This window comes from Triturus cristatus, chromosome 1_2 (genome assembly GCF_964204655.1).
Source record: "Triturus cristatus chromosome 1_2, aTriCri1.1, whole genome shotgun sequence".
NCBI lineage: Eukaryota > Metazoa > Chordata > Amphibia > Caudata > Salamandridae > Triturus > Triturus cristatus.
Window position 1 is genome coordinate 940,452,949 of NC_140580.1, and position 25,726 is coordinate 940,478,674.

General features: G+C 43.3%; 1 protein-coding gene across 1 annotated transcript in view; it reads right to left on the minus strand.

Moving 5' to 3' along the window:
- Positions 1–21,422: 21,422 nt before the first annotated feature.
- Positions 21,423–25,726, minus strand: part of MAD2L2 (mitotic arrest deficient 2 like 2) — a 40,258-nt gene continuing 35,954 nt past the window's right edge. The window contains exons 7-9 of the mRNA XM_085609900.1: positions 25,523–25,596; positions 23,316–23,408; positions 21,423–22,519 (exon numbers count right to left, since the gene is read on the minus strand). Of these exons, the coding sequence (XP_085466026.1) occupies positions 22,478–22,519; positions 23,316–23,408; positions 25,523–25,596 (209 nt within the window). The 3' untranslated portion in view covers positions 21,423–22,477. The remainder of the gene's footprint in view (positions 22,520–23,315; positions 23,409–25,522; positions 25,597–25,726) is intronic.

Sequence of the window (25,726 nt, forward strand, 5' to 3'; positions counted from 1 at the left end):
CGTCTGGACTATTGTTCCATCTCACAAGATCTGACCCTCGAAGTAAAGGGGATAACATACCAAGCAAGATATATCTCGGACCACTCGCCGGTCCTGCTCAGCCTTGAGGTCCATAGACCTATCCTGGCAATCCCTGCGTGGCAGCTCAGAGCAGAGGCACTATCGGACCCCCCATTGCGGCAGCGGTATTGTCTGCTTCAGCTAAATACTTTGAGGAAAACTGAGATTCGGCCTCGAGCAGAGCATAGGAGTGGGACGCCATGAAGGTGGTTCTTAGAGGGATCTGTATACACATGACATATGGGGTAACTAAAAACTGGGGAAAGATATAGATACTCAGGAACGTAAGCTGGCCAAACTCGAGGCGGAGTTACCCATTTTCCCACAGAAAAGGGGGGGAATGGTGTGAAGCCCGCGCTGAACTGCTGGAGTCATGGAAGCGCCTAGAAAAATATGATTACACGGGTAATAGGCAACGCTTCCTTCGTGAAGGGGACAAATCTAGTGCCATGCTAGCCAGGTTGCTGAAAATGGAATCGACCACGGTGCCGATTTTGCAGTTTCAAAACAGCAATGGGAAACTGGAACAAACACAAGCAGCGATTATTGGGATACTTGCCAGATACCTTGCCAATGTTTATAGCAAGCGCACTGTGCCTCCGCGTGAGGCAATAAACGAGTTCTTGTCCTCAGTGAAGCTACCCAATCTGGACCAGGAGGTTGGCGGGGTATTGGGGGCCCAATCACAAAAGAAGCGATAACGAGGGCTATTAAACGTTTGAAAGCCAGTAAATCGCTGGGGAGCCATGGCTTCCTAGTGAAACTTTACCAACGCTTTGCACCCATACTGGTTGACCAGCTGCTGGAGGTTTATAACGAAGCCCTACAAGTACAAAGTTTAACGGCTTCTATGCAAGAAGCTCTGGTAATAATGATCCCAAAACAAGATAAGGACCCATAGTTGTCAAACTCATATAGGGCCATATTGCTGTTAAGTTTAGATGGAAAGTTACTGAGTGGTATCTTGGCGAGTAGACTTCTCCCTCATATGGCACATCTGATGCACCAGGATCAGGCCGGTTTCATCCCAACGTAGCACCAGGCTAGCACATATCTGGCACAACCCAGGACTAGTGGAGGAGGGCCATGCCTTAGCTCTCTTACACATAGAGCAAGTGTTCGATTCTGTGGCCTGGCCCTATGTGTGTGCAACATTACAAAAAATGGGAGCAGGACCGATTTTCCTCAAATGGACACAATTATTATACATGTCTCCTTGGGCAAGGGTCAGAGTAGGGGGCAGAATATCGGAGGCATTCTCTCTGGAACGAGGTACCAGACAGAGATGCCCCGTCACACCATATATTTGCAATGGCTATGGAGCCACTGGCAGCGGCGCTCAGAGATCGGATAAGTGCTTGGGGGATTAAGGTGGGTAACACCAATCATGTGGTCTCCCTATATGCTGATGATACGTTGGTGTAAAGTAGGCAGTCGACTAGATTGGTGCCTATCCTCTTAGAGGTCCTGAGAGAGTTTGGCGTTGTGTCGGGCCTCCGAACTAAGCAGGAGAATTCAAAATTATTGCCAATAGGGGGATTAGCTACCCAATCAATCGACCTGCTTCCTGAGGTGGGGCTATCCTGGACATCCTCGGGCCCCTAGATATCTGGGGATCAAGTTGGCACATACGGCCGAAAGATTCCTCGAGCTTAATATAGGAAAGGTTGTAGACAGGATCCACACGTTTTTGAAGGGACTCACCCCTGTACCTTATGGGCTGGGTCGCAATCACCAAGATGGTCATTCTGCCAAGGTGCCTCTATGCATTGCAAAATTCACTATACAAAATCCCGGCCAGTTATTTCAGAATGCTAGAGAACTTGATGACAGACCCTCTGTGGGGTTCCAGGTGTAAACGCATTAGCCTTTCTACGTTGCAGAGACCTTGGCTACTGGGTGGGGGGGTAGAGGTCATCTGTATCGAATGGCTGCACAGCACGCAATTAATTGGCTGGATGATCAAGATAACTGGGGGAAAAAAGACTCCGGGGGGGTCGTATGGGGGAGGGTGCCTGCCGGAATTACTAATGCGAGGAAAAGGGGTCTCCAAGGATTCCCCTTAAATTATCCGGCACGTTGCTGAGGTGTGGGAGAACACAATAAGAATGGTGGTGAGACATGCACCATACGCACCGGATGCACCTCTGTGGGTGATATCACGGTTTGCCAGGATCGCTGAATCAATGTCGATGCGAAAATGGAAAGACGGGGGATGTCTTTACCACAATGGCCAGTTTGTGATGAGGGAGGGTGCAGAGACCTCCTTTGATTTGGGAAGAGGACCGTTTTTGCAATATGCTAAGATTTCCCGCGTGGCCAGTGAGCTCTGGCCATCCTTTCCGGTAGAGCCCCCCATAACCAGAACATTGCATGTAATAGTGTACATGGCCCAAGGGCGACATATAATAACACACCTATACCAGGCAATATGAGATGACCTACCAAGGAAACCGCTCCGCATTCAGGCGAGATGGGAGGAGGCGACAGGAGAACATGTGGTAAATATTTCGTTACCGGTACTATTTTTTATGCGGTAAAATCTATCAAGAATAACTCAGTAAATATAAGAGGCAGAATCCGTGGTATTAGAGGTTTTTAAAAGGCTTTATTCCTATAAAAAGGGAGACAATTCGAATTGTGGGCCTTCTATTCCATCACCACGAAAGTTCAGGAAGGAAGGAACATATATTATTGACAGATAGGCAGTTTTATAGAAAAATACATTACAATGAAACAAATGCAAGAGGCGTAACAGCTGATAAGAGGTGCATACGTAGCTAATAGAGGGCGTAATTTAATAAACGTCATCATACATGATGTCATAGGTGGGTGGATCCATAAGAGAATCCTGCAATGTCAGCAGAAATAGTTGGCAGAGATGCGCGCGCAGCCGCATGACGTGTGATTGACGTGCGACGAGAGGGTGAAGGGGACTTGACATAGCTCTACATGTGGAGACAGAAGTCTGGGGTTATGTCAACCTAATCCCAAATCATATCAAATATCCTATGTTTAAAGAACTGTGTTATCCAAAAGGAAAGGTCTCTTAGGATAGAATCTTATTCTATACTGACTATACTGACTATACTGACTGTTAGTGCGTGTACAAGCGTCTAAGTGTCTACACTAGATGCGAGGGGGTAGGAATATTCCATGGTAACGGGGCTATGAATTACTTGCATGAGGACAGCGAGGCCTGGCCCTTTGCACGGTAGCTGGAGGAATGTTTACCTAAACTGCTAGACAGGAATGCTTCGGATGAGGAGCGAAGGAGATAATCTCGAAGGTGAAATACAGTTTTTGGCAGGCAATATGGTGGATCAGGCACCGTTAGCCGCGCAGGGAGTAGGACAAAGTTCATGGTCACGGATGCAGGCTCAGACTGGAGCTTTCAGAGGCAGAAGGCAGGAAAAGGCTTGATGACAGAATTCGGGCCTACTCGCCTGAATCTGTGAGATGTGGAAAGTGAACCACATAAAGTCGGTGGCCTTTCATATTTAGGAATGGAATATCTGACCCATTCATGGCGGATCTGAAAGAGGACATGTTGACGGTGGACGCACATATATTTGCGTCTTCAGAACTGGAGCAGGAGGGAACATACATGTACTTATAGCATGCACATGGAGCCGTTGGGGTCTACGATAGGGGACATAACTGATCACAAAATTCATATTTCCTCATTCCCTCCTTGTCCCCTTCGGACCCTTAGGAGATATCGATCTTCATCAATCCATCGATCTGTTCATATAGCATCATTTGTTCTTCTTTCTTCTTCCGGGATCTCGAGCGAATACTTGGATGTGGGATACACGAGGTGGCACACAGACCACAAATCGCTGGCCCACATTGTAGACATAAGCAGCAACTGAATAGTATGAGAAAGCCAATACCTAGGAAGGATAGGATTCTCCATCCCCAGGCTGACAACACGCCCCAGAACCAACCGGACCAAGTCCAGGTGCCTGGACTCTGGTGTATCTGGCTTACAATCTTATGAAGGCGGGTTATGGCTTTATATACTGACGGTGAATTTTCTGGTATGAAAATGCAACAACTTGATCCGATGACCCTACAAGCTCCGCCCCTATCGGCCAGGATGACGTCAAGGACAAGACGATTTTGAAGCACAACAATCCGCATAGCAGACTGCTCTTCTGTTAAATTGCCTAAGGCGGAAATAGTTTCGTTCACTACTGCTTCAAGGGTTCTGGTTAATCTACGTATCAGCTTACTATTAGTGACTGTACCTATATAGGGAAAGAAACCTTTATTGAAATCTGTGTATTTCTCCCATGCTGTTTCAGTGTAATCGACAATTGGGAGATCTCTCTGCTGTCTATTGTGTACTAAATGGGTATTTCTATGATAATCAGGAGGAGCTAGGAAAACAGGTGGTAGAAGGAATGCTATGTAACAGGTACCATCCCAATCTAAAGGTAGACGTATATATGCGGTCTGGCCACATATGAAGTAGGAATGATGGGAAGCTCTAAATGTAGACTTGCCTTGATCACTGAATTTTATTACAGTGGTGCATTTACTATGGCCCATATGTATGGAACCATTCTTTCTTATACATAATTCCCCTTTTACTGGGAATACTGACATGGCGGGCAAGATTGGTGTAGCTTCAGATTCAACGTTCAGGATCATGAGGTTAAGTGTAAAATTACCTAATCCATATACTTCATTTTCTAGATCAGTTCCTGTTCTTTTGGGAAGTCCCTCCTTGTCAGGGTAGCAGACTTTAAGTAAAGCTAGGTTCAGGTTTCCCCATACCCAGTTGTCTTGATAAACTGCGGAATTTGAATCTAGGGTATTAATCAAACTAAACCATGCTCCACAGGAGCCATTGTGTGTGAACGGATAGGGAAAGAGGGGCAAGACTCCCTTATAGTTCTGATAGGGAGGGAGTCGGCCACATATCCAACAATTTGTGGCATTGCTGGTTTGATGGGAATGATGTAACATACTAATAAAAGTGTTGTTGCGCAGCGCAAATCTATAGGACAACTCATGCGGAGGAAATTCGCTAAAAGAATGTTCTGCAGTTATATTATAAGCATGCTTAGGAATAGGGTAATACATGTGCAATAGGATGCTGACAATGATGATCAAAAGACTTAGAAAAAACAAAATTAATAATGTTACTGTACAATGACTACGAAATGATTTACAATACGCTTGCTTCTCGAGCAGCATTTGATTATTTCTTTCTCTATTCCGGTCCAGAGGATACATGTCAGAGACAAATTCAACCGATTCACCTTGGAGAGGACTTAAACAATCAAATTGTCTGACTTATTAGACCTCAATTTTAGTTTATAGATTTCTGAGTTCGATTGCTCAACCAAGGGGAGCTTTGAGTCTGTCTTTGAGGAAATACAGGGTTTAGTCTCTATATTGGATGGTAGTCCATAAAATTTCTTGATATGACTCGAGTGCAACCATCCTTTTCTTCCCTCGATTTTCACGGCTGTCCTTGTGGTAAGTAAAACTAACTTCGGTGACTTCCACCTAGGATCCAGTTGGGTCTTCCGGTCAAAGTTCCTGACCAGCACCAGATCCCCAGGAACCACGTCATGGGGCTTCACCTCAGTATTATCGGGAAAAGCTGCGGATACCTGTGAACGACAAGATTGTAGTGCAGACATCAAGGAAGCCAGGTAATCTGTCAGCATATTACAGTCAACGTCAGTGATTTTACGAGGTATAGGCGTCCCCCACATATTTGGTGGTCTACCGAAGATCACCTCATACGGGGATAGCCCTGTTCGAGAATGTGCTACCATTCTCATGTAAAAGAGCGCAACTGGTAAGGCTACTATCCAATCAACTCCTTTTTCTCTACATATTTTGGACAATCTAATTTTCAGAGTTTGATTATGACGTTCTACGAGACCTGCTGCCTCGGGATGTCGGACACAGTGAAATTTCCATTGATAGCCTAATAGAAGGGAAACGTGTTTCATTAGTTCGGATGAGAACGGCTGGCCGTTATCTGAGTAAACAACACGTGGTAAACCGTACCGTGGGAAGAATTCTCGAACTAACTGTTTGGCAGTAGTCGGGGCAGTGTAATCTGAAACCGGGTATGCTTCTGTCCAACGGGAAAGAGCACAGACAACTACGAGAACATATTTGAATCCTCGACATCGTTCCATCTGGATATAATCCATCTGGAGGACTTCAAAAGCATGATTAGGAGGTTGAAATCCACCCTGCTCTACGGGGATGCTTTTACCTGGATTAAACTGACAACATATCATACAGGTACAAACATTTTGTTTAGCTGCGGCTCGCAAATGTTTGTTGAACCAAATGTGTTGAATGCTGTCTAGCATAGCTTTTTCTCCTAGGTGCGCTGGACTATGTATAGTGTTAATGATGACTTGGACCATTGAGTCGGGAAGAAACCATATAGATTTTTCCTTCGTCATCCATCCATGATCTGTTTGGATCCCTCCTAATTCAGTCCATTTCTTTATTTCTTCTGGTGTAGCGTGTGTCTGTATGTCAATTACATCAAGGGCGGGATCCTTAACTGTCATGCAATGTGTTGGTGTCGGAACTATTGTCTTTGTCATGTCAGTTGTGAGAGTCCGATTCTGAGCAGTCTGTTTAGCTGTTCTATCAGCTAGGTCATTACCCTGAGAAATGATATCGGTAACTTTTGTATGGGCTTTGCATTTCATAATCGATATTGCAGTAGGTAGATGAATCGCATCTAATAGGGCTTGAATGAGGGGTCCGTGTTGAATGTGGGCACCGTGAGAAGTTAAATAACCTCTCTCTCGCCACAGTACGCCGAAGTCATGGACGACTCCGAATGCATAACGTGAATCTGTGTATATGTTGACTTTTTTATTTGTGGCTTGAATACAGGCTTGTGTCAGAGCGGTGAGCTCTGCTGCTTGAGCTGACAAAGTGTTAATACAATTTGTTTCAATGACTTCAGTGTCTGTTGTGACTGCGTAAGCGGCCACTAGCTCTCCTGTACTTGCTCTCATACATGACCCATCTACATACAATGTCAAGTCTGGATCTGACAAAGGGATATCTGTCAAGTCTTGTCTGGGTTTCGTCGTGATAGTAATAACTTCGACACAATCATGTGCCAATGGATCTGTTCCGCTCACTGGTAACAGTGTGGCAGGATTTAACGTATTACAACGTCTGATTTCTATATGTGGCTGAAACAGTGTTAATTCGTAACCGGTGAGTCTTGCTATCGTCAAGTGTTGTGTTTGTGTGCGGTTCAAGAGAACCTCTACTGCGTGTGGTACTTGTACTGTCAGTTGGTGTCCTAATACTATGGCATCGCTTTGTCTGATTGCTAAAGCTGTTGCTGCCACTGATTTCAGGCACGCTGGAAGTGCCTGAGCTACTGGATCTAATGTACTAGAGAAATAAGCACATGGTTTGTGTGATCCTGCTTGTTCCTGAGTGAGTACTGACAAGGCAGTACCTTCGCGTTCTGTAACGAAGAGTGTAAACTGTTTACTGTAACATGGTGTTGCTAGGACAGGTGCTTGGCATAAAGCTTTCTTTAAGCTTTCAAAGGCGTGTGTATGTTCTTGAGTCCAAGGGAGGACAGTCGATGTGGCTGCCTCCTGTGTTGTCAACTGGATGAGTGGTTTTGCTAGAAATGCATATTGAGGGATCCACTGCCTACAGTATGAAGTGAGGCCTATAAAAGCCCGTACCTCCTTTTGTGTCTTGGGTGGTGGCATGTTAGCGATTAACTGGATGCGGTCGGATGTAAGCTGCCTTCCCTCCTTGGACAGCGAGTGCCCAAGGTAAACAACTCGCTGGACACAGAATTGCAGCTTAGAAGGGGACACCTTGTGCCCCTTGTCAGCCAAAAATTTCAGAACCGTCAGTGACGCTTTTTCACATTCAGGTTCACTTCGAGCGGTGATCAGCAGATCATCGACATATTGAAGCAAGGCAGTGTTAACTGGCATGTGGATACTGTCAAGTTCTCGTTTCAGTGCTTGGCTATAGATGCTGGGGCTTTCTGTAAATCCTTGAGGTGCGCGTGTGAATTTAAAACTTCGTCCATTTAAACTAAATCCGAATAAATATTGACTTTCCGGATCAATTGGGACACTAAAGAAAGCATTCTTGAGATCAATTACAGTGAAGAACGTTGCTTCTGAGTCAATAGCTGTGAGTAATGAAGAGATATCTGGGACCACGGGGTATTGTGGCACAATACATTTATTTAATTCGCGCAGATCAATAACTAATCGATATACTGGTGGAGCTTTTGGATCCGTTCTTTTAAGAATCGGAATTATCGGAGAATTACATACATTGGAGTCTGTTTCGACAACCACTCCTTGTGTAATGAGCTCGTCAATGATTTGCAGCAAAGCCACAACAGCATCGGGGGGTAACTTGTATTGTCGTATTCGTGGTAGTACTATTCCTGATTTCAGTGTAACTCGATATGGTGTAATATTCATGCAACCAACATCAGTGGGGCCTTGTGCCCATAAATGTGTAGGTAAATTCTGCAGTCGGTGATCCATGTCTCTGGATACGTAGTGACCTTTAAAGTCACGTAAAAATAGTCGTACTCCTTCCGGAGAACAACATATTATAGCTCCTAGAGCTTTCAATGTTTTTATACCTAACAAGTTTTCCGGACATGATTTAGTAAGCAACAAATCTGTTGTACGTGTTAATGGACCTACTGTGAGTGCAAGAGGTTGTGTTACGTCATTAATTATAGGTTTTCCTGAAAATCCAAGGGAAATATTCTGTGAGCCTGAGAGGGGTGCCCCTGGAACTTCACTACGTCTTATAGTTGTTCTGCTTGCCCCTGTATCAAGTAAAAACTTTCTGTCTTCCCCTAATAGTTCACTATGTACATAAGGTCCCTCTTGGTCTACAGGAACCTCAATAAGGGGTAAGCCAACTTCCCTCTCTAGGCTATCTCATGAGTATCGCTGATAATCGGGATAATCTGTTTGTGCATACTGATACATCTGTTGTGTCGTTGCTTGTGTTGCAGCAATAGGCTGCGCTTGTGGTGGTACTACAATCTGTTGTGGAGCTGCCTGTTGCGGAGCTAATTGTTGCGGGGCTAACCTATGTTGTGCCTGCTGAGGCGTCTGTTGTTGATTCTGATCCTGTCTAGGTGGACGTGGTCTCTCATGTGTTCTACCTGTGGCTATATTATGTTTCAGGACTGGACAATCGTGTATATAATGACCTGGTTGTTTACAATAGTTGCATGTCCCTTTCGCAGGGCCTGCGGAATCACCCTTCTGATGACTATCAGCTGGAACTGACTGTGCAACAAGCATTTTCATTTTCGTATCTTTCATACGTCTTTGTTCGTGTTCTTGTTCTTCTCTAATTCTATTGTGATGATATTGTAACATCTATAGCATCTGTGATGGGGTATTACCTTGCCAGGTACTTTCGAATTTCAATACTCTATTCTTGACTTGTAGCAGAGAATTTTCAACTAATTTTGTCACAAACAGATGTGGGTATGACTCACTACTGGCTTTTATACCACTATTTATACTAAAACATTTTTCAAATCGGGAATAGAAATCACTAGTGTCTTCATCTGGTTTTTGTTTACAGGCTGAGATAGCACCCCAGTCTTCCTTTTTCGTAGTTAATAAACGTGGCAGTACCTGTATTAGTAATCCTGCTAGTGCTGTAGTCTTTTCCCCAAGCCCTGCTCCTGCAGCTCGGGCCTTTTCTTCGTTTTCTAACGCTGTCCAATCTATCTTTTGGTCTCCCACCTCCCATTCTTTTTCTTTGAGTTTTTCATAAACACCTGCGGGTAATAGGACTTTTAAGATTTTCATAATATCGGGGTAGGTATACTCTCCCATGAGTAACATGTCTTATCTCACGGTGGAAACCTGCTGGATCTTTGTCATGACTGGGTACTACTTTCTTCATTTCTAATAATTCCAGTTTAGTTATAGGCGTGTACACAAACACGCGTGTGAAATTATCGCCGGCACCTCTGATCGGGTGCACTTCGCGTAACGGATTCTGTCTATCTATGTGATACATTTTTCTTCCCATAATGGGAACTGAGACGTGTTCTGGGCATACGAAATTTAAATATTGGTTTCGGGATTCTAGTATTTCCTTAATCAAATCAGTACCTGACCCTTTCCATATGTTCGTGAGTAGTTCTGTCAATATGTCAGGTAAGGGTCCTGGATCGGAGTGTTGGCTTTTATATAATATAAGGAGGTGTTGAATCATGTATATACTAGCTAAACGCTGTTCATATGGGTCTAGATTCAGAAACGTGTGTGCAAGTACATCGTCATTGTATTCGCCGGGACTGTCAGCCCATTTTACTGCTGATCTGACTAATTCTTGTGCGTCCATGGAATCGAGCACGTGGTACCCCCTTCGATCTCGGAGTAATTTATCAGCGGCTTGGAATAAGTGTTCAGGGGATTTTGTTTTTAGCATAGGGTTTGGAAGATGTCTATTATATTCTGGACGTATTGGACGTATTGGGTCGTTAAAACCTCTGGTATTATTATGGGGTCTTCCTTTACCTACATAAGCTATCGTGTCTACTTGCTCTGATTCTTGCTCCTCCTCCTCTCTGTTTAGATCAGCGGCGTCTACCTCTAATCTTTCTTCGTGTATTCGTTCTACCTCTTTGCGGATCTTTCGGTACATAGCTACTATACATAACTGTTTATCATGTCTTCCTTCTGATATATTCCGACCCCAAGTGACAAGTGTTTGCATTTCTTCCGGATTTACCCCAGGTCGGTCTTGATTTCTAATTACACAGTTTATGAGGAAACGTAACAGTTGTCCCTGTACCTCCGCTTTCTGGTACTCCATGGCTCTACTAATACTTTCAGGACCTCGCCCTGACTGGACAAAGTGATATATATTTTCTAAATGTGTATCCATTCCTGGTAACTTCGTTAAATATATTGCAGCTCGTCGGATACGTAATGATGACAGCAGCATTTCGTCCCGTTTACCGGGCACAGGATCATATCTACAATCTACTAGAAGTTCCTTAAGCATGTCGGGAGTGGCTAGTTTGGGCGTACGTTGGTGTGCTAATTCTCTAAGAGAAAATTTATTTCCTCTGGGTGGTGTAGAAAAAATGTCTGTCGTACCTCCTGTAGCACCGTCTGGGGTGCTGGACGTGAAAGGATTTGTTGAGGGTGAGACAGCAACCGTCGTTGTGGGAAAAGCTGTAGAAACAGATGTGCTTGTCGGAATGTGTGTCGAAGCGTGTTGTTGCGGAGGTACAGACGAATGTTCTTGGCGATGAGCATCATCGGCAAGCGGTCTATGTGGTGCGGTATTAGCATACTCAGGAGCTGCGTCATCTAAATAGCGGGAGAGGAAAACATCTTCTGCGGTTCGGGGATGTCCCTTGGGATGTGCTTTTATCGGAAACAATGGAGTTGGCAAGTCTTTTGGTATTTCCGGAGTAGCCTTAGGTAACCCTTCGGCCAGAAGTGGATACATACCATTCATAAGAACGTTTCTTTGTCTATCTACTTGTTCTGATTTTACTCGGGTACTTTCCTCAAGTAATAGATTTTCTCGGACTTTATTTGAATTCTCTCTACCTTTCTCTTCCTGTCGGAGTGCTTTTTCTGTACGTCGATATGATTCTTTACGCCATAATTCAATGGCATCTTTCTGTGACTGTATGGCTTTCTTTTTCCATAATTCTTCTTCTACTCTCATGATGCAATCTGCATCCCAGGTCCCCGCTGCGGGCCATCTCTGACTCTCTGGTAATTCTTTGGTGTAATCTACCCATAAATCAAGAAATAATACGGCATCTAGGCCATGCTTATGATACATAAAGTACCCTGGAGTGTCCCTCGGTGGGATGGGAACAGCTTCTTCGAGTACACCTTTTCTAGTTTTGATTTGTCTTAGTTTCGAAAAGAGCGGCATTTTTAGACCTTATTACTAGAACACACTTTATATAAAAAAACACAATAATGAACAGTCATTCACACCACAGTATATAGAACGTATTTAAAACATTTAACGCTTAACAGTTTTACGAACAATGATAACTAATAAGAAACTAGTTACTGACATTATACTGACACTGGATAATACTTATTTATATGCACAACATACTATATATACTGCTAAACAGTACAGATACACTGCTAAAACAGTGCAGACCGGATTTGTGTACCCAAACCCGTCTTGACCGGCACAGACTATGTGCACGTTAAATGCCTCCCCGGTAATGGTACTCACCGGGTAGCTCGGAACGGAAGGCCTCGGAACGGAACTTGAAACTGGACCGGACTGGATTCGACTCGACTGGACTCGGAACCTGGCGGGTCTCTGTATACCTCGGATCTTGCTCTCTCAGCTAGGCTCTGGTCGGGATACTTCGCACTTCTCACCGCCTCGTCTGGGTGTTGATCGCAGCCTCAGTCGTCCCCGCTTGGCCGGAAGGAGACACAGGAAATCCTGCAGATACGCGTTTTTGTTGTCCGTTCAGCTGTGGCAGGAGACCGGGCCTGCAACGCACCGCCGGCGCGTGAGATGAGAAAGTGTCCCTGTTCGGGCGCCAATTTATGTGGTAAATATTTCGTTACCGGTACTATTTTTTATGCGGTAAAATCTATCAAGAATAACTCAGTAAATATAAGAGGCAGAATCCGTGGTATTAGAGGTTTTTAAAAGGCTTTATTCCTATAAAAAGGGAGACAATTCGAATTGTGGGCCTTCTATTCCATCACCACGAAAGTTCAGGAAGGAAGGAACATATATTATTGACAGATAGGCAGTTTTATAGAAAAATACATTACAATGAAACAAATGCAAGAGGCGTAACAGCTGATAAGAGGTGCATACGTAGCTAATAGAGGGTGTAATTTAATAAACGTCATCATACATGATGTCATAGGTGGGTGGATCCATAAGAGAATCCTGCTATGTCAGCAGAAATAGTTGGCAGAGATGCGCGCGCAGCCGCATGATGTGTGATTGACGTGCGACGAGAGGGTGAAGGGGACTTGACATAGCTCTACATGTGGAGACAGAAGTCTGGGGTTATGTCAACCTAATCCCAAATCATATCTAATATCCTATGTTTAAAGAACTGTGTTATCCAAAAGGAAAGGTCTCTTAGGATAGAATCTTATTCTATACTGACTATACTGACTATACTGACTGTTAGTGCGTGTACAAGCGTCTAAGTGTCTACACTAGATGCGAGGGGGTAGGAATATTCCATGGTAACGGGGCTATGAATTACTTGCATGAGGACAGCGAGGCCTGGCCCTTTGCACGGTAGCTGGAGGAATGTTTACCTAAACTGCTAGACAGGAATGCATCGGATGAGGAGCGAAGGAGATAATCTCGAAGGTGAAATACAGTTTTTGGCAGGCAATATGGTGGATCAGGCACCGTTAGCCGCGCAGGGAGTAGGACAAAGTTCATGGTCACGGATGCAGGCTCAGACTGGAGCTTTCAGAGGCAGAAGGCAGGAAAAGGCTTGATGACAGAATTCGGGCCTACTCGCCTGAATCTGTGAGATGTGGAAAGTGAACCACATAAAGTCGGTGGCCTTTCATATTTAGGAATGGAATATCTGACCCATTCATGGCGGATCTGAAAGAGGACATGTTGACGGTGGACGCACATATATTTGCGTCTTCAGAACTGGAGCAGGAGGGAACATACATGTACCTATAGCATGCACATGGAGCCGTTGGGGTCTACGATAGGGGACATAACTGATCACAAAATTCATATTTCCTCAACACATGACGGCGAAAGAGTGGAGCAGAATACATGTAGGAGTTAAATTGGGGAGCTCTAACGCTCGATTTAAACTAATTCAATATAATTTTGTGCATCGAGCTTACCTCACTCCTAAAGTACTGAGCAAAATACACCCAGAACGATCCAGTGTATGCCCCCGATCTGGGGAAGCGGAGGCCTTTGGTGGTAACATTCTGGTTGGATGTATTATAGAGAATACGGGTGGCCTCGGGTTGGGAAGTCCCTAGGGAGAGACGTACAGTACTATTAGGACTTCTGCCCACGCCCAAAAATAGGAAGCTGAGTAGGAAATTTGTGTTGTTGGGGTTAATATTAGCGAAAAGACGAATTGCGATTGAGAGGCTGAATTTGGCACCCCCACAGGGCGAAAGATGGTTGAAGGATACGTATGAATGGGTAACAGCAGAGAAAGAAAGGCTGAAGCAAGTCCACAGAGACAACAAGATAGATGACGACATCCAAGCATGGACGGAAATAATTGCTGCATTAAGGACCCCCCACGAAGAGTAGATAGAGATGAGGACCGCAGATAGGAAACCATACAAAACACAAATACATTTTCAATTGGACAGACCAGACACCACATTGACGTAAGAGGGGATGCAGATGTTCAATAGGGGGGTGGGGTGAGCGAAGGGATCATATTGGCTTGTATGTAAATTATATGGAGATAAGTATAAAAGAGTTTCACACTACGGAATGTAGTATGGGGAATAGGCTAAAAAAATGCTTTATCATATAACAGCGTATTATTCTGGATGGTACATTGAATGTTATAATGTAAGATGTCCAAATACTCTCAAGTGTAAAGACACTGTATGGACTATTCATAATAATGTTCACATAAGTAATATTAAAATGCTAATAAAGTTGTTTTAAGAAAAAAGTATGTTCAGTCTTACCGTGCTGACATAGATTTCCTGACTAGGGGGTGCGTGCCCAATTTCCATTCATGCCGTCTCTTGAGATAATTATTTGTGTGGCTAATCCTTTGTTACATGTTTTCTGATCATTTCTTACCGGCTATGATCCCCCCCCCCCCCCCGAGTAAGTACTAATTATTTTGATAATTCACTATGGTGAATACATTTTTGACAGCAGTCTTCATTTTCACATTTCTGTGGATGGAAGGTAGTAGTTCTTATGCACTACATTTCCATATTGAGCCCGTCCATACTCCTTTCATTTCTGCTGATGCATATCCATTAATCATGCCAGATGTTCCCCTTCCCAATTTAGTCCTGATGAGACTGGGTCGCTCAGTTCCTGGGTCGACACATCAACAACTAAAACAAACAAATAAGCCAGGAGGCGAGTTTATAAGGCCAATGGACTATTAGGAATCACCCTTCGTGATTGTTTATGATAAACACACATCCACTTATGTATTTGTATAAAGGTTTGTCTAAATTCTTCGTGTTTGTGGTTTTGCTTCACTGGGTACACTATGCAAACTATGATTAGTGATTGTATTTTTTAATGTGCTTGTATATGGGTACCAAAAGATATGATAAACGTTTTCATTAATTAATGTGGTGGTGTGCGTGATTTTATGACAGCATTAAATGCATGAGGTTATTTAGCCCACTGAATAATCTATTTCTGTAAGCTATACATCTGAAATTGGGCATCAAACATATTGTGTCTAATGTTCTTCTGTCCATTTTCTACAATTGTCTAAACCTGTATTACCTGGGGGCTTGGACCTTCTAGAAAGGCTCTGAAACGGGAATCATATGTTTTTTTAAATCTGGGTTCCATTTTGGTTTCCCTAGGCTAAACGTATATGCAGATGGAGCCTGCAGCTGCCTCGCACACAGCATTATCCAAGTAATGAAAAAAATCTATATGGTCCTGGATTAGGGCAGAATTGTAGAATCCTCAAAAAGCCATCACAATAAACCTTTTTGTTGATAAAATCTATAGCGGGGTTTGAAATGTGTTTTGATTTGATGATGCCCTAGTGCATGTGCTCTAATCCCCCAAAAGTGTATATGTGATTGGCTAATCCCCGACTGACATATTTAACTTACCAGGGGGCACAAGTGATTTTCAAACACCCGAGGTGCCTGCTGGGAGAGTCCTGAACTTCCCGAGGTGTCCCCAAGTCCATGGGAACTGTAGCCGAAGTGGACCCTGGTCCCCAGAAAGAAAACATTTACTTGCCTGTAAGTCACCGCTGAGGCTGCTGCAACCAGGAGATAAGTTGTCCAGGCGCGACTGGACCTGTATTGGACTTCCATGCTGCATCATGGGAAAGAGTCCTGACAACAGAGACAACCCCTAATGCTCATGGATGGTGGCCCCAGGAACACTCACTGCATCTCTTTAGCATCTTCAGCACCCTGTACCCCCAGCATCAGGACCACTTTTTGGTTGGACCACGGTAATGGAGAAAAGTGCACTGAGAACTCTGAGACTGTAGGACCCAACCAGTTACTGTCTTCCTGGACCTGAGTGATCACTGTGAACATCCCCCAACCTGTTGCGGCCAATCCAAAAGAAAATACGTAGTCGGTCTGGCCCGTCTCATAACTCACTAAGCTGATTTCGATGTACTGCACTTTAAAGAATTTACTTACCTTTGTAAAATAGGAATGTACTAGAAAACCAATAGAGAGATAGAAAATAGTTAGTGCTCAGATAGGTACACATATACAGGGCCTTGAAATGTTAATGACCATGAGTACGATCTGATTAGGCAAGAATTACAAAGTCAGTCTTCAAATCTTATGTTCGTACCGCAAGACACTGGGTCCACGATGATGCTCCAACTGCCATAAACAAACTAATTTGTGAACAGACAATACTCCGACTTCCTTCTCCTTTTATATGAACACAATCCAAGATGGCCACTGTATCTGTAAGACTGCTTCCCACAAGATTCAAGTTAGTTTTGGTTTGTCGCGGCATTCACCGATGCAACCGCCATATTTACTCTGATCCTTAACATCCTCATATCTGGCTCTACAAATGTGGTAAGCATTTGGCAAACACCATTTAGACTAGGTTATTTACTGTAACTCGACAATTATCAACACCACTATATCGTGTGATCACGACAATTACAGAGTGGCCTTATTCCATTACATTTCTGTGATGTCTAGATTTATTATCTTTCGGCCTGTCCATGGGAAACTCCTGCTATTAGCCCTTTGTGTGGCCTATTATACATTTAGCAATATGGGAGAGGTATTTAATATAGACAAAGAGGCTCTTTAGTCATGAATAAAGTTTAAAGGAACCAGTTTGTTTCCATTAGAGAAATATGTCCAAGCACTCTATATCAACTTAGTGCTTTATCATCACAGTACAACCTATTTTTCAAATTGAAAATCCGTCCTGTGCATCTGTCTTTTTTTACATGCAGTCCCTTTTTATGTAAAAACTGAAGAGGTTGCGTATGCCCTTCTAGGCTGCACATATTACATCTGAGACATGCCCAACTTTGTTTGAACTTTTTAATCTCCTTTTGTGCCAAAAACTATCAGGCTAATTCCCCTTCATTTTTCTGGCATGATACAAATGATTTAAACGCTTGCTTCAGCAGTTAGAGGTCAGTCTCTACTCGAAGACGGCTCTAATAGGGGCTGGACATCTTTTTCAGGGGAATGGGAAGAGCAGGTGTTTTGACCGTCACCGCTTAGTAAGCATTCATCTTCCTTTTGATATTTTTGTCTCTGTGATGCGACTGGAGATGCTTTCCTTCCACTGGGAGGTAACTGGAGAAGGAGAAGTCATTGCTTTCCAGTGGCAGTAAACTTTCATGTTGTTGCAGAAGGTTGATGTCTGACCTGTCTTGAGATTCTCTTCAAAGGAGAAAAGTCCAATTTAGTTGTGACTGATTGAGGTCAACCGTTTGTCAGAGTAACTCAGTGCTTGGGATTTGTGGCGTTCCAGCCCAAAAGCTTTCAGTATTTCCACGTGTCTTTATATGATGCATCTCTTCATCCATAGCAACCTCCATAGCATTACGTGCTGAAGAAAAGGAGATCGCCGATCTTTTGCTGGGTGCTAGGTTTCAAGCCTGAGACAGAAGGGTCTTCATAAATACCAGGCTATGGTAATATCCAACACCAATAGGCTAGAGGAATATGGCGGCCCAACTGATTATATGTGCATGGTATTAGCATAGCATTACCCTAGCCAAAAGGTAGCAGGGTAATGTAGATGGTCAAAGATACAGTCAACAAGTGATTAAAGGGCCAACTGGGTGCATGCATTTATATTTGTGTTGAAATTTGAAAACTTGGAAGCTCGTCCACAAACAATTGCTTGGTGTTGCAGAGGAATCGCTACTAGTAGTCAGGTAAAGGAGCAGCTTAATGGTTTTCAAAGCGGTCACCGATAAGCTGCACATCCTTCAGCATATAGAGATAAATTATTTGTTCTTCTTGCCAAGGGAAATTTCTGCTTTGGGGAGAAGAATGTTTTGTCCCAGTCAAAGTACTGGAGGATGCAATGGGCTTGGAAGGCGTCCGGCACTGGAGAGTTTTGAAGATCACCAGTGTCTTAGTTTGGGAATCTGACTAGGATACGGAGATTAACAAGTAAAATAATACGCCTCTGTAGCCGTTGTGACAACATCAATCATGCCCCAAACATCGAAGTGAATACTATTACAAAGGTTTTGAAAACAATGTTATGGACAGCAGTGCCCAAATGTTTTGAGACCTTTCTTTTGGCTGTAGAGACAGCTCCTGAATTAATTTGTACACAAGAGCCAGGGTTGCTAGGAAGCGAGGAGGGAAGATCCATCACACTCTGGAGAAAGAGACGTGTTAATATTGCAAGTTTCTGATCCCCTGAGAAGGAGGAGATATGTACTCTAATTGGGACATATGAGGCCCAATCAACAGCATTTGTACCATTTAAACGTGATGCTCCTCAGCAATGGATGGGAAAAATGTTCTTATTATTGTACTAATGACCATTCAGTAAATACTTTCACATTTTATCTGTATTACTTATACATTATTAGTTCGGGAGATGACCCGATCAGAATACGTTGTAGTTCGATGCTTGCTTTGTAGAGTTCCCAAGTTGGTATAATATGGTTGCTATATTCCCACACATCACAGAGAGTGGTGGAGCAGACCTCTAGTGAAGCTATTAAAGGTGACCTTGCAGGGGGCTAAAGTCATTTTGTACCCTAATCTGGTGACAAGCCTCCGTCCGCCGTGGCGTTATCAGCCAGAATATACTCTAGTCAAGGAGGTGTCGCTTTCGTAGAAATATGCATAGTAGTATACACTCTTGATTATGGTACTGCCTGGGAACGCCATCTTGTCTCGGTTTTCACCACTTGGGGGTCAGGAGAAATCACTCAGTCTGTGATCTCCTAGACGCAAAAGCACATTTTGTGCCGCTTCTTTTCAAGACGTTGCAGATTTCAATGCAGGATGAGAAACAGCAATTACGTCTTTGGGAACTAACTGGGAATATGGTGGTGAAGGATCAGAAAGGGGGTCTGAAATCGTAGCAGTTGGAGCCCTTGATCTGCATACCAGAATACTCTTCATTCAATATGCCTCATCATTGATTGTCACTTTGGCAATGAATGATGTGGCTGGAAGTTGTGTGTCTTGAAGGCAAACTTGCTTACTTCTGTGTAGGCTCTCAGAGCCACATGCATCAAGCAAAATACCGGTCGCAAAGGGACCGATTTGCATTATCGGCCCCTTGGCGACCAGTATTTTGCCATTTGGGATGCATCAACCCAAAAGCAATTCGCAAAATAGGAAATTGCAAATTTTGCGATTACCTTTTTTGCGAATACAGTTAGAGAATTGCAAATTGAGATTCCCTAAATGCGATGCATTATGCATTCGCAATTTGGAGTCGCATATTACTGTCAACTTCAAGTTGATGGTAATTTGCAATTCCTTTGAAAAATGCAAACAAATGCATTTTTATTGTGGTGCATACACATGCCCTTAGGTCCTGTGTGTGCACCACATGTGCATACTTAACTTTTTTGGGTGTGCATCAGGGTGGCCTTTTGGCCCCCTTGCAATTGCATGTGCAATTTGCGTGTACCTATTTGGTACTCGCAAACTGCAAATGCAATCCCATCCATTCCTGGGAAGCCATTCCTTAATAGCGAATCGCAATTTGCGATTCGCTATTAAGAAATATGTAGGAATCACAATTTGTTTTGCGAAACCTACATGCATAGGTAATTACGACTCCTTAATAGCGATTCCTTAATAATCGCTATTAAGGACTCGCAATTCCTACCTTTGATGCATGTACCCCTCAATGTCATTCTGATCTTCAAGTGCAAGCATTTAGCCAGCATACTTTTTGACAGTCAATGTCAACTGAGACTGGTGAAAATAATGATTATCTTCTTGGGGATCCTGGGGTGGGATAGGGTTGTTTGAACTGAGGGTGCTCTTTTTCCTCTCCTGCCTTTCCAAAGCCCCGCGACTCAACTTATGTGCTCTACAATAACCTTTTGGCAATTTCCTGCCTCCCTCATGGTCGGATCCCTCACTCAGCCCTTGCAAGTCCTCCAAGATACCTTTTCATGCTCCTCCAGGGTATGCAAGTCTGGGAGATGGGCTTTTATTTCTGTTTTCTTCCTCCATTGGAGTGCAATTCACAAGCAGTGAAGGCATTCCTTTTAGGGACTAAAACACCAACTGATGGCGAAATACATTTTTGCAGTCAAAAACTTCTAGATTATACTTTTAAGCAAAAAGAAAGAAATCTAGATGCTTTTCTGAAAGGTAACTAAAAGGGTCACAGAGACCAAAGGTCATGTATGCTATGCTATGGAAGTGAAAGTATAAAATTAAGTAATTGCAGATATAGGAGGAAGGATATGTGCTACTGGTTAACAGCAAGGCACATAGTGACAATTGTCAGTTTTGTGAAGCTGCCACCTAGCTAGCTCCATTTCTTTGATTTTCTTCTTTAAAGTATTCCAAGCCCCTTAGGTGTCGGTTTGAGAGATTCGAGTTCACATGAAAATAAAATCTGCCTTTGTAGCCTGCAAATGGGCACATACGTTTTCAAAACATTTTGACGCATTTCTTGTACATGGGCGGGACTAATCGGTGTTAAATGACTTGAATGAATATTCTGTGATAGAAAACTTGGAATTCCATCATTACTGCATTAAGCGCTATAAATCTGCTGGAGTGCTAGCATCAAAAACGTCCTCTTTAGGGTTATTTCACATCATACCTGTGTTGAGTGATTTCTTCCACCCACCCCTCTCTTTCCTGCCAAGAACCAGACTTCTAAGAGAGGCCTTCTATTTTCTGAAGCATAATGTTGAGGTCTCAGTTTCATTGACAACCGGTATGTTCCGTGGTATTCCTAAAGCCTGGCACTATGAGAACGATGCATTGAAGACACCTACAATCAAGCGAAGGCTCTGTAGTTATATAAAATGCATGCATATGTCTGCATACAGCCCAAAGTATTTCTCACCCTCTACTTCATTAGAGACCATTAGTTTGGGTTCAGGGCCTTTAACAACTGGTACAACCCTCGACAGTGGACTATAATACTCAATATTGTTTAACAGAATTACTTCTTCAAACACAGAATTATTGCAGGAGCAGAGATCCCCCAAAACAACTCTTTTTATTGCTAATCATGATCAGTTATATCACAAGGCATACAAGATCAGCAATAACTGCACTCAGCTCCTGGGGCTTGTAAATATGGACATGATTTGTGACAGTGGCACAACAAAACAAGCTCTAAGGAGCCTATGTAGCAGCGATGTCCAGGGGAGCTGACTGCAGATCCAATAATGTTAGAAAACTTTACACAGAGTCTGTCACTGAAGCAAATTATGTTTACAAAAAAACCACAATGCATGTTTAATTTCCAAAAGTCTTAAAAAACAATTCACTGTTCAGCATCATACTTTAAAACTGGAAAACGCCAGGATGCAAAAAACGGACAAAAATCTCTATACCCCTCTGATAGCAACTCAGGCCAAGAAATAAGCAAGAAATGTACCTCATGGGGTAAAAAACCCTCTGCGCAATAAAGTGCCATTAGTGCACCTCATACAACAAGAAATGAGCTCTAAAAGGCCATCCTGTGGCACGGTGCCATCTAAGAAATGCCCCACAAATGCTCATCAGGTTGTAATCCACTCCAACAAAGAATCATAAGTGCATCATGTTCTCAAAGAGGTGCACTATTGGTGCACTCTAAGGTTTAACTTCCTTTTAAAAAAAAAAACACAAGAGCACCCCAATCTTGAAGATGTATTATTGACCCAAGGAGGTCAGATAACTTCCCCAATTAATTACAACCGACTTTCCACCCACCCCGAACCATTATCGTAATGTAGGTGAACACTTTCAACCGATGAATGTCCTTAGAAGCTGTGCCTGGAATAGGGAGATGCAGAGGATTGGATCGACAGGCGAAGAGCCTCGGCCTGGGAGCTGTACAGCCTGGTACTGGCACGAGTAAAAGCTGCTGTAAGGGCTCGCGCTGGGCAACTGTGCAGGGCAGTGAACCCAGACTCCAAGAGCGAGTGGTACAGCGTGCCCAAGGTTCAATAAAGACTGTGAGACCCAAGCAGCCTCAAAGGGACAGCAACGCAATCATTATTTGGAAAAAGTTGCAGCAGGAAACAAAGTTAAACAGTCTTCTGTGCTCGTTCCTCGACGTAGAGCTGCATCTATTTTAAAGATAAAAAGAGAATTGTATGCTGAGACAGAAAAATAACACCATCCCTTGCTAAAACAGGTGCCAGTAACAAGCACATTCGGTAACCCAGGCAGTCAAAAAGAAACCCTGAGTCACAAGCGCAGTCATAAACCAACCATTAAAAAGACGACAAGCATCCCATCCAAGCTTTAAACTGACTAGGATCCATATCACAGGGCTTCACTGGTCACAAATCTACTTTGAAGTCCTCCAGAGGAACCAATGTCGATCCATTCCAAGCCTAGACTTGCACTGTGATCCATAATCACATACGGATCATGAGCCTACTCCAGAACTACTTATCTTTCAAGGAGCAAGCTCTTTCTGGAGCCTTGGTTATACAGCAACCATGACATATCCCAGGCTGCACAAACATTATCCCACATTAGTCCAGACATGCATGGATCATAAGCCAACCATCATTATCTCTTCCTAAAAATGCTCACCATGATCCTTCAAGGAACCTGGACCAACACTAACCATAATACCTCCGGATCCTTGGTCATGCAGCAGCCACAATCCATTCTGACTTTAAATTATCAATGAAAAGATCACCCTCCCAAATACGGGCCTCCTCCCAGCCATTGAATGTGCAAGAACAATGAACACTCCTGAGCAGTGGACCAGAAGCAGCCACTATGTCTTTCGCGCCTTTACTAGCATGGTAGGAAGATTGGGCGATCAGGTTAACAGTGAGTTAGAGGGGAGTGTTGTCCTTACACTAGTGTTGTATCACACCAAATAGTTAAGTGGCAGCTGGTTCTCACCTTCAGTATGTCTGAAGTCATGGTCTTCAGGGGGATGAGCCTGGGCTCCTGCATATGAACATCCTGCTCGTCAGCAAGGATCCATGGGAAGTCCTGCAAACAGGAATATTAAACACGGTCGGCATCAGAGAACATCAGGCCCCAAGATCCACACGTCAAAGAGAAAAATAACAAGGGCCACCAACTCCCTCACTAAGGGTGAATGACAAGAGCATCAGACACCCACAACAAGAAAAGGGGAGCAAGGGTTTTGACATGTGCGTGTAGAAAGTGTCTCTTCTAACCAAACATTCCAAGGAAGATAAAATATGGGTTTGCCATGACCACACATCTAAGGCAGGTAGAATATGCCAGTCATAAATGAATTCATCTTTAGCCAGTCTTGACAACCAGGATCAATGTGTACTGTACATAGGCAAGAACAGATTGGGGAGCATGTTTAAACCACAGTTGTTGGAGGAAAACATGCTTCATAGGACCACAAAAGTGTGTTTGGGGGTGGGAGGAATATAAATATAGCAAGCCTTTAAAAGTGACATTTTCAATTATGGCAGATGTGTAATGGGTGTTTTCAATACTCATTTCACATCTGCCATACACTCCGCTCAGGAGGATAAACAGTCTTGGGCAGAGTTAAAAATATATATAGGAGTCACTTGAATCTTAGTTTTGCATTTGTGTCAAATAGACTTGTTTGAATCACTCAAGGGCAATTTCAATTTGCCAACTGAGTCCAAAGTTCACTTAGGGAAATTTGAGGGAAAAATGCAAACAAGAGGTTCTAATCTGCCCCAGGTTGACCTTCTTGCGATGAAAACATGTGTAATGATCCGCATGACATCTAAATTACATAAAAAACAAACTTGAAAGTTTTAAAACTAATTTTGGCACCGTGATCTTTGTGGGAGCAGCACACGTAGAGAAAACAGAACCGAACATGGATGACTGGTGTACTCAATTGAAGTAGCAGTGGTATGTGCTGACAAAGAGAAAACATTCATCAGATAAAATAAAGACAAGGCAATATGTTTAGTAAACTCCGTATTATGGCCGAAGGGAGGCAAGTATACAAATAAATAAATAAAACAAATGTACTTCGTTGTGCGCGCTGCATCGCCAAATGCGATGCAGAGCGCATAATGAAATTTGTTTTATATATTTGTATACTTACCTCCGTTCGGCCATAATCCAGAGTTCACTACCCCCCACCTTGCCCCACCCCCGCCCTGCGTCACCACCCGGCAGCACTCCTTCCATATGAATAGTAAAGGTCACAGGCTTTAGCTGGCAGTTATTATTATTTAAGTGACTTAAGGTAATTATATCACATTTGCATCAAAAATAGTTTTTGACCCCTGGTGGCACTAGAGACAAGTCTTCAGGAAAAAATACATATAGGCTTAGTTGATGTATCTGAAAGTCAAACTAGATTATGTGCTGTCTAAACACTCTGCGACCTATTCACAAACTGCATTTTGTATTAAGTTTAGTAATACTACTAATGTACTACAAAATGGTATTCACAAGCCTACAAGTGGAAATCTTCACCCCACCTCTACTATCTTTCCGATGGGGAGAGCCTCACACATGTAGGTTTACTACTTAGTAGTAAATGAGGGAGGGGCGGGGCGTGGCTGGCTGGAAAAAGAGGTATACTTACTACCAAATGGAAGGGGTTTAGGGAGGATTAAGGAGGAGTTTAGTGAGGGAAATGCATCCACCCACTAAAGAGTAAGCCCTTTGCTATTCAAAAAAATGCACTTCTAAAGTCACTACAGCTAATAAAAAAGGGATCCAAAACAGTAGTAAATTACTATAGCTCAGAGCTGGAGTAAGTGCAGCATCACACATGGCGACCCACTGGTACTGCAACACGCTCCCATAGAAAATAATGGAGGTAGGAACTTACAATCAGACCCAGTAGGAAATAGTGTTTTTTGTGAACAGCCCAATTAGTAAAGTTACTCAAAGTTTTAGGAGTAAATTACATGTTATTTACTGAGAAGTGCAAGTTACTTCTGTGAATAGTCCCCAGTGTTTATATCAACATATCACTGAAAAAAAAAAGAGGACGATGAAGGGCTGATTATTAAACTGGTAGAGAATACTTGTCCTGATCTAGACTATCATGTACGGGGGAGATGTGGTGAGGAATGACATTATTCCCACATTTAACCATGGACTGGGAGTCCCAGAGCTTTCCGTACCTTGATGACCTGAATCTTTTCCATGTTGCGTGTGGCTGCCTCTCGTGTGTGCACCAATAAGGTGAAAGTGCAACCTAGAAACAAGGAATGGAAATCATGTTAAACATTTTAAATTCCTTGTCCTGGTACAATCTCTATGCGGAGTAGAGCAGCTTGTGTATTGGCCAGACTTCACCTGGGATCAGAAAATAATTGAATTCACAT